Source organism: Apteryx mantelli, chromosome 5 (assembly GCF_036417845.1).
Source record: "Apteryx mantelli isolate bAptMan1 chromosome 5, bAptMan1.hap1, whole genome shotgun sequence".
Lineage (NCBI taxonomy): Eukaryota > Metazoa > Chordata > Aves > Apterygiformes > Apterygidae > Apteryx > Apteryx mantelli.
Genome location: NC_089982.1, coordinates 44686498 through 44696624, shown reverse-complemented (window position 1 = coordinate 44696624; position 10127 = coordinate 44686498). Strand labels below are relative to the sequence as shown.

The window sequence follows — 10127 nt, the reverse complement described above, 5'->3', positions numbered from 1 at the left end:
TTAAACAGCAAAAAAAAAAGTGGTGAAACTAAGATTAATACTACAATTTTAATATGACCTCTTTGTAAAGAAGGTCAAATTTTATGATTATAACAGCCTTTCACATTCTGTGAAAACTTTATAAGACTTTAGAATTATTAAGTTTTTGTTAGCTACGCATTGCTTTTAATGATCTATCACTGGCATATGGGTGTGAAAGGGACTGAGGCATATTCCTGGGCTTGACCTGATGAACTATACCATAACAAATACTTACAGCTTTAATAGATGGCAGGAGGTAAAAAAACATTGAATTTATGCCATATATGTACTTTTCCTGCATACAAAGAATTCCTGTGGTTAAATTACTACATTGTGCTTCTAGAAAAAGAAACACTGTAATCTGAGTTACTGAAACAAACAACTGAAGGCTTATACATAACCAGCTTCCTGCCACCTCCCTGTGTTGTTTCATTAGTTTTTTTTAGGCCTCTCTTCTGTGCAAAGCATTTTAGCAATATATTTAAATGAGTGGAAGTTGCATAATATGATTAAGCAGTTCTCTGAACTGAAGAATGTGTTCCACTTACTGTATGTGACACACTGTTCTCTTGATTCTTTCACTGGAAGAGAAATTATGTGGTGCTATTTTTGCATTACTGGCAGCTGCCAAATGCTAAAGCAGGGGCTTTAGAGGTTGTTTTTATGTATTGAAAATTACTGTCATTCCCTCCCTCAGATATGAATTTACATCTGAAGTGTTTACCTGAATCAAATGTAATCTTTTCCTTAAGGCTGGATGTTAGGAAAGGGAGACTAACTTCTATTACAGGAACTTGCACATATGTGTAATTGAGGTACAAAGCAGAAGATCACAGCCTCAAAAGTATACAGGCAGCCCTGAGCTGAGCTACAATCTACTAGTGAGGTGGGAAAATGGTTGTATACTTCCCAGCTAATCTCTAGCATCCAACTGTACCCACAAACAGACTAGCAACCAAGAGTTAACTGCATTCATTGTCTTCCCACTCACTCCAACCCCACCCCTCCCTTCAGAAAAGTTTTGATTCTTGCTCTAGTCTGGAATTAAGACAGCCTACAAGGTACAGTTATCCCTCTTTCTTCCTGCCACCTCCTCCTCTAATCACTCCTACTCAGGCCGGCCGGCCAGCCAGCACCGGAGCAGACTGGCTCATGAGCTGATGCATAGATGCAAATTCACGTTTTGCACTTCTAAAAATGCTTATTCACTGTTGATCTTGCTGCGAGGCGTCTCCTGGTGAAGAGGAAAGACGCGCTGCCTCTCCCGGCAGGGCCTCGATCCTCTCAGCGGAAGGGGCCGGCCGTTGCCACCCGGGCCGAGACCTGCGGAACCCCTCTCCTCTCCCGAGGCACTCGCTACCTGTTCTGTCTCGACTCTCTCACGCTTTCGTTACGGGGCAGCCGTTCCCAGCCCCTGGCAGCACCTCTAACTCTCAGGGAGCGGCGCCCGCCCCGCCCCGCCTCCTTGTAGGGATCTGCTTCCCCGCCCGGACGTCGCGAGCAGAGCCAAGCAAAGCGCCGACGCGACGCCCGCCGTTTAACGACCGCCCCCGCCCCCCCCCGCGCGAGGGGCGGGGCAAGGCCCGCGCACAACGGCCGGCCCGCGCGCGCGCGCTCCGTGCCTCGCTGCGTGCTGACGTAGCGGGGCACGACCTGGGAAGCGCGCGCGCGCGCGCGCGGAGGGTGGGCTGCGGCCCGCGGAAGCATGACAGGTGGCGGGAAGCGGCGGCCCCGCGCGGGAGACGCGGGCCCGGAGCAGGTGGCCGTTGGCGCGCGCGCGAGGCGGGGGGAGGGGAGGGGTGCCGCGCCCAACGGGCCAAGCCGGCCGGCGGGGCGTCCCCAGAAAGGGCCCCGGGTGGGGAAGCCGCGGCGGCAGGGGACGGCCGTGGCCTGAGGCGCTCGGGGGCGAGGTGCCGGCGGGAGCTCCTTCGTCGGCTGCACTGGCAGATGCCTCTGCCTCCTCTGCTCTTGTTGTGGCGCAATTAGAAATCTGATGGTGCTCCGCTTGAAGGACGAAATGCCTGCCTCGTTGTCCTGTCCTGACAAGAAACTGGCTTTTTATTCTTCTAAAATTGGGGGGGGCGATATTTCTACCTTTTTTTTTTTTTAAAGAGCATTGTTAGGAATGCGATAGTTTGAAGCTGCTGCTTTAGTGGCACGCATGTTTGAATAGATTGCCTCCCACCGTGTTTCAGATCACACCATAGCATTTCTAAAACCCCTTGAAGTTTAAGCTTTTTCTGAAGTTTTATGCTGTAAAATTCACCAGTTCAGATGATGGTTAGCAAAGCAGTTCAGAGGGTTAGAGGTTTGGAGGATTCCTGATGCATCGTTTAATCAGACAGGATAAATTAGTGTTCCTGCTCATTGCTCAGACTTCTAAGAGTCTGTAAAACATGAGTTTCTTGGATGCAAGCTGCTCTGTGATTGGAAATAGTCTTTCTAAAGTAGTCCAGAACTTAGATTAAACTTTGGGCGTGCTTAGTCCTTTGCTTGATCAGCTAGTAAGTGCTTCTATAAGTCACACTGACTTGTTATGATCAGAGTAGCACTTTGCTGTTTCATACGCTTTAAGAACTTGCCTCAGATAACGCCTTTGTAAGGGACTCTGTCCTGAAATACTCTAATCTGTACATATGCTGCTTTAAATAACATGCAGCAGAGTTGATAAACAAATGTTCAATTCATTGTTTTCTACCTGCAGTGTGAAAAAAATGGAGATGTCAAAAAGAGAAGGTCAAATCAGGCGGATATCCCTGATCATCTTTGTCAAGAAGCAGAAACTTGTTATCAGCTTAGACTACCTGAAGACTTCTACCAATTTTGGAAGTTTTGTGAGGAGCTAGATCCTGAGAAACCAAGTGGTGAGTTTTTAGTTCTTGTGTGTGGCTTGTGGGGGGCACAGGGAAGGGGGTTACCTTGTTTTAACTTTCACTCTCAAAAACAGCCTGAAGGTAGGCAAATGGGAAGTGAAGATTCATTTTAATGCTGCTTCAGTTTTCAGCTGAGATGCAGGATAATACTTCCATGAGTGTACACAAGAATTCTAGAGATATTCATGGAGATGTTAATCCACTTCAAACTTTCTGAAATACAGTTTGTTTTTTTTTAAATCATGTAATGCAAAGGGACTAAATGTCCTTTAAATATGCCCTTCTTACAACTATATCCAAAATAGTCAGAACAGAATTAAAGTTCAGTCATACCAACCCAAGCTTCAACTTGCCAAAAACTTACTTGGTCAGTGTATTATATAAGGTATCCCTGAATTGTCAAGAAATTACTGTTTCAGAGTAATATGTTTAAAAAGCAATTTCTTTTCATATGAAAAGTTTAATAACCTAAGTCTTGAATGAAACTTATCTGAATAAAAGACTATCTCGGCTTTCCTTTTCTGGTAAACAGCATGTTTGACTGCTTAGATTTATGGAGGTTTCTGATACCTGACTGATACACATGTGAAAGGTAGGGTCTCCTGCAGTAAGAACTTCATGGTTTAGATATGCAGTCACCAGAAGGTGAAACAGTTCATGCTTTGCTTTTCAGATGCACTTGTGTCAAGTGTTGGACTTAAGCTGGTTGGACCATATGATATTCTTGCTGGAATAAACAAAAAAGTAAAATCAACAGAACTGGATTTCAATCTTCACTGGAGATTTTTCTATGATCCCCCGGAATTCCAGACTATAATTGTTGGGGATGGCAAAACCCAGTATCACATGGGATATTTCAGGTATTTTAATTAAAACAGGCTCTTGCTGTAACGTAATTGTGTGCAAATTTTCTCCTCCATATTTCTGATGAGACAAGATTTGAGAGCTGTGCACTATCATCCAGTGAGAGAATTTTTCCCTTCTATAATGGGATATTAATGTGAGTTGATGTTTTTAATAAAAGACAGTCAAAGCATTGAAGATACTGCAGTTGAAGACTAGATTTAGATACTTTTTAGCCTCCCCCCGCCCCAAGCATCTTAACTTACTCATCTTTAACTTTTGCCATAATGTTTTGAATAAAAAGTCAAGCCTTATGAAATAAAGGGAACCTCTATTCTCTCTGCCTGTATTGACAAAAGCTCCTTTCAAAACTGTGCTGTAAGGTTCTAGTGCTTTAGCTCTAGGGATTCTTTTGTTGGTTTTTTGAAGATGGCAGCATGGTGAGGCAGCAAACTAAGTTCACTTTGAGAGAGCAGAAATCGGCACAACCTGACTATTTGTATGTACTTTTCCATAAATAGGGATGTGCCGGATGAACTTCCAGTGTGGGTTGGTGCAAATGAAGCTAAGAAGAGCTGTGTGATTTCACAAGTTGGTGATAATGTATTTGCTGCAGTCAAGTAAGGTTCCTACTTACTTTTATTTATGAAAAGTAGAATAGAAGAGAATCTATAGATCAGTAGATGTGATGTGGGATAATGCAACTATCTTATGCATCTTTCTTGCTTTGCTTCTTGAGAAAATCTCATTTATTTCCTACTACTGCTAGCAAGCTTTAAGGTACTCTGTAAAAGCTTCTATGGGCTTCTTGAAAGTATTTTCCCTTTAGAAGTAAAATAAACAGGTGTTATTTACCTGATTCTTTACTTATATTGAAAAGACTAGAAGAGATAGTCTCTTGATATAAAATGCCCACTTGGTGTTTTGAAATACTTCCCATGTTCCCACAGCACAGAACATAAAAGCATCAATAGAAATAACTGTAAAAGATAAACATGGTACTTCTTATTGGCATGACTATAGAAAGGGCATCTCAAATAGTAGTGAAGGAAATCAAACATCTTACTAAATGAGTAACATCTAGCTTTTGTTCTTGTGTGTGTATAAATACATTACTTTTATACATAATAGTTAACTGTAAGAAGTACCATTGCTGACCTGGAACAGGATAATTTTTATACAGATATGTAACTCAGGATGATCCATGAAGCCTTGCATGCTCCTGCGTAATCAACATACACAACAGAAGTGTGGATTCTCGTATTTCATGATCTGTCGGTTAAAAACTGAAAGCTTTCTAAGGACGGATGCGTGTTAGTAAGTGGAAAGCATACTGAAGAAACATTCCTGCAAAGTACCCTTGTCTAGTGCAGAATAACCAACAATGTTTGTTTTGAAAACATTGTGATGAAACAGTTACATATGTATGATGTGTGGATTAGATGACAAATAGCAAATAAGGCTCTGAAGCAGCAAATTAAATTGTTAAGACAGAAAAATGTGCAGCTACTGAGTTTATGAGAATCTTCAGCACCTGCAGATTGCATAAACTATATTGTAATGCAAGCACAGATAGGAAATGCTAGAATACTGTCTGTGCCAATTTGGGGGGGGGAGGGTGGGGGGAGAGGGAGGGAGAGACTTGAATACTTAAGTAGTCTGTGCATAAATAAACCTAATTTTCACTATAAGATTTGGAGGTTTAATGATTAGAAGGCTATATTTTTGTTTGTTTTACGGTAAGCTCTTTTAAGACATGTTTCTTCTGTTTACAGATTATTTTTGTCAAAAAAACTTAAGGAAGTGACCGATAATAAGAAAATTGCTATTTTGAAAGACATAGATGAAAAACTAACAAGAACAGCAAGAGAACTGGGTTATTCTCTTGAACAGAAAACCATGAAGATGAAACAGAGAGATAAGAAAGTACGACTCTTGATACAACACTAGAAGGAACTAAGTTCTGTTAAACTTTTTTCATTGACTTACCTGATTTTTTTTTCCCCTCTTTTATTCTGCAAAGAAGCGTGCATTTAAGAATGTCCAGAGCTAATCAGCTCTCTAGAGAAAACTTCAGGAGAAAATATTAATATGTGTGTTCCAAATAATAGGATTAAATCAAAACTTTTTACTCTTGCAAACCATAGCTCGGCAAGTAAGGCATTCAATTAAAAAAAGCAGGGTAAATAGTCTAAAAATGTAACAGTAGCAAATGAGAAACCTGGACGAAACTGTTTTATAATGAAGATTCATGTAAACAATTGGGTTGGATCTACTGGAAACGCTAAGGATGATATGAATCAGTAACTGTTTTTCTGCCTATGTATCAAAAACAGATTATGGCACTGGCTGATTGAACAAATGTAGCACAGCGCTACACAGCTGACTGTAATGATTTCTACCAATCAGAATTTCATTGTAGTAGAGTTTCCAGTTATTTTAAACTTCGATGCTTATAAACATCTTGGCAAGCATAACTGCTGTATACCTTGAAAGAAAACTGGAGTCCTTGAACCTGGATGCTGTAATTCGGTTTGACCACCAGGAGTCAAATGCTAATGTTTAGTGAAGTGAGTTGTTGTATGTCATATACTACTGCCTTACAGTACTGGTTTCAGTTTTCTGGTTCTTTATTTAGGTGGTGACCAAAACATTTCATGGAGCAGGCCTAGTTGTTCCTGTAGACAAAAATGATGTTGGATACAGAGAACTTCCTGAAACAAATGGTAAAGATCTTGTTTACTATGTTCTTCTGCTTTTTTTAAGTAAACAGTCTGCAATCACATGTGTACTCTGGCAAAAAACAAACTGCATTCGTATTTTTCACTTGAAAATTTTCAGCAGTGCAGTGAAGAGCAAAAGTCTTAATCATCACACTTGAGCTCTAAGTATTTTCTTTAAACTGGCTGAGAATCAGTGAAAAACACTAAAACTGAAATAATACTTCCTAAAGTAGTAGTTTAGACTATTCTCTCTTCTGTATTGGCACAAGTATTTCTGCAGCCATGTGATAAGTAGATCCAAAGAACTGATCTGCATTCAGGGATTTGTGGGTTTATTTATTATTTTTCCCCTCTTTTCCTGGTGGTGTTCTAACCTGAATAAGCTCCTTGCCGAAGTTTGCCACGCGAATGTTTGTCCCTATACAAGGAATTGAGATGGATGGGTGTGGGGTAGGAATGAGCAGCAAAGGAATAGGAGAAGCCATTTCATCAATAATTCAGGCTGCGTCCTCTTAGTCTTCATATAAGCGTGGCACGTGCAGTACATCTTTGGCACAAACAGCTTTAGTGCAGTATTCAATTTCTTTTTCCTAACATTTAAATATTTCTCCTTTTATTGTTGCAGCTAATCTTAAAAAGATTTGTAAGGCCATTGTTGATGCTCCTACTGACGATCAGAGACTGAAAGCTTTTGCACCCATTCAAGAAATGCTCACTTTTGTCCAGTTTGCTAATGATGAATGTGATTACGGAATGGGATATGAGCTGGGCATGGACCTGTTTTGCTATGGATCACATGTGAGTACTACAACACTCATACTTCACAAAATATGCATTATTTTATGCATGGACCAGGAGTTGTTCTGTGTCTTGGAACTTTATTCCCAACTCATCAAACTGCCATCACTAGGGGTTCTCCTGTGATGCAAGACTACAAGAGTATTCTTAATTTGTGGAAACTATTAATAACATAATCATATTAATGACACCATTCCATATTTAAATTCCTTATATGAAAGCATAATCCCACAGTCCAGAAGCATTTAAATAGCATTTAGCACTTGTGATTTGGTATGCATAAGACAATGAGTCGTTACTAACTTCCTAAAGATGCAAAGCATTTAGTCTAGATATACTGAATATCTGTAGCCTGCTATCCCTCCTATCTCCTATCCTATTACTTGTACTGGCACAAGCACTCATGCTTAACTGGATCAAAAACTGACCCATCCCTGAAACAAACCTGGTGGGGAAAAAATTGAACCCAGATCAGTCGCTTGTGTACACTTCCTGTATGGTACACAAAAAGATTTCCTGCTAGCTAACTGCATTTGTAAATGCCTAAATTTCTCTAATTGTTATTCCATTTTAACAAAGAATATCATAAGTAAGCTGATTGACTTACTAGCATTTAATTAATCATGCGTAAAGATACCACGGCCCTATCGCTGAAAAGTGTATCATCTATAATAAAACTAAGGCTAGGAAATGCATTTAAAATAGAAGTTTCAACATGTGTAATATGGATGGCAGTGAAAGCACTCATGAAAAAAGCTTCTCTTAGTGAAAATAATATTGGCTAAGGGACTCTCTGAACTTTAACTCAAAAAACTATTAAAGTAATTATTCATTGAAACAAAGTAAAATTCAGTGCTCTGCCTGTGCCCTGTTAAATTATTAATATGTGTCTTATTACCCTGCCCTTAAGTCCCCCACAGTATCTGAGAATCTGGTGTATTATCCTCTGATGTCCTGCTCATTTAAGACCCTTACTTATGTGACTACACTGTTTCAGCTGCTTAATTGCTCCCTATGTCTGGCAGGGCAGTGAAGGAACTAGTTAGTTCAAACTGGCTGAGCAGGGAGAGACCAAAACCCTTTCTTACTTCATGCTTACTGCAATGTGAGACTAGTCATTGCAAGAGTTTCAGTGGCAAATTACATCCTTAAAATACTGGGACGTGGCCTGATATGTACCTTATTACCTCAGTTTTGAAACAGCTATAATTTTGCAGCTATAATTTTCAGAAAACAAAAACCTTTGATTTCTGTTTTAACAGTGGTTTTGCATGCTAACAACACAATTTATCCGAGTGATGTGATGATCAGCAAAAATGCTGGGACCACAAATTTGCTATCTGTAGATACTTACAGCTGCTTTCCAGTTCTGACTAGATCTTAGCTATCCCATTGCTTAAAGAGCCAGAATAAATGCTGTCATTCTAGCTGTAACCCAAGAAATAGAAAAGGGCTTAACCTCTTAACCTTCATTATAAGAGAGGTATAGTGGGCTTACATGTACAATAAACATAACGTGCTAAAAATGTTCTGATTTAAATGCATTTAGTATATTTTTATATACTTTAAATAGTTACTTTCTCAGAGTCTAGGAAGTACTACTGTGGAATATAATGGGACACTGGAAGCTAGACAACTGCATGCTTTAGCCATGGCATCTTTTGTATGGCTAAAGTAAAAATGATTTCCATCTCTTCCTCCCCCAGTCCAGAAAAATACCATACTATTAAACATTCTTGTATGAGGTGAGAGGAGCACAGGTCAGGGTTTACACCCTCCCTAAAAAGGAAAGAAATATATAGAACTTGTCTCTACTTGATAGGAGAACCTAAGCACTAAGGAACTGCTTGTGTTTCCCTTTAACCTCACACGTAGAGAGGTTAGGCCAGGTTCTTGTGCAGCTGAGCACAAAACTAGTGAGCTGGTTCAGACTGTTAGGCGTGGATGTTACTGTAAGAGCAATACACAGTGCAATACGTGCCCTAGTACGCACGCTCCTATTATCCCCCTGCAAACTGAGCAGCAGTTTAGGAAAGGCAGTTTTTCCTTACTGTGCCCACGCAAGCGTAGTACAGGTGTGTACAGTGCTTTTGAGGTGTGGTAGAGAAAGGAATTTGAATCTGGTGAAGCCTAAGGGTTAGGCCACTGTCTCACTGTATAAACGAGGCCGCTGAACAATGAAGGGTTTTCTCATTGTCCGCCTCGTTTACAGTACTTTCACAAGACCGTGGGTCAGCTGCTGCCTCTTGCTTACAACCTGCTGAAGAGGAATCTCTTTGCCGAGATCATCCAGTCGCACTTGGCGAACCGGAGAGAGGAAAATGTGGACCAGCTCGCACTGTGAGCCGGAGCGCAAGCCTGCGGGGCAGGGAAGCCTCAACGCAGTAACGTGGGTGTTCTTGCATTGTCGAGGTGGGGTTTTCCTTGTTTTCTTTTTGTGTTTTATATGGAAGTGCGTCGTGTGTGGTCAGTAAAGCTTTTCTAAGTAACGAGACGCCTCTCCGTGCTTGCTGTTGGCTTGTCGGCCCTGGGTGCCGCCTGCGCATGCGCGGGAGCGGCGGCGGGCCGAGGGGTGGGAGCGCGCCTGCGCACGGCCGTTGCCGGGGGGGGGGGGGCGCGGGGGTTTTGCCGCCTTCCGCCGAGTTCTGCTTAACGGCTGTGCGCGGCTGCCTAGGAGGAAGCAGCTGGCGGCGGTGCGGCGCTGAGGCGCCTCCGAAACAATTAAAAACCCAGCGGGGCTAACAGCGGCAAGTTCGCCACTCTAGTTCTTCGGTGGAGCTTTAGCATCACCTAAGAAAAGCAGTTTTAATACATATACTGAACAACCAGCTTCTGTACACCCAGGAATGTTAGGCAAAACTCAACCTCC

General features: G+C 41.6%; 1 protein-coding gene across 1 annotated transcript; it reads left to right on the top strand.

The window, feature by feature from the left end:
- The first annotated feature begins 1668 nt into the window (after nt 1–1668).
- Nucleotides 1669–9747, top strand: HPF1 (histone PARylation factor 1). Its single transcript, XM_067297902.1, has 8 exons — nt 1669–1780; nt 2726–2885; nt 3568–3754; nt 4259–4357; nt 5513–5663; nt 6376–6463; nt 7086–7258; nt 9471–9747. The coding sequence occupies exons 1-8, from the start codon at nt 1727–1729 to the stop codon at nt 9600–9602; spliced, it is 1044 nt and encodes a 347-aa protein (XP_067154003.1). The 5' UTR covers nt 1669–1726; the 3' UTR covers nt 9603–9747.
- The last annotated feature ends 380 nt before the right edge of the window (nt 9748–10127 follow it).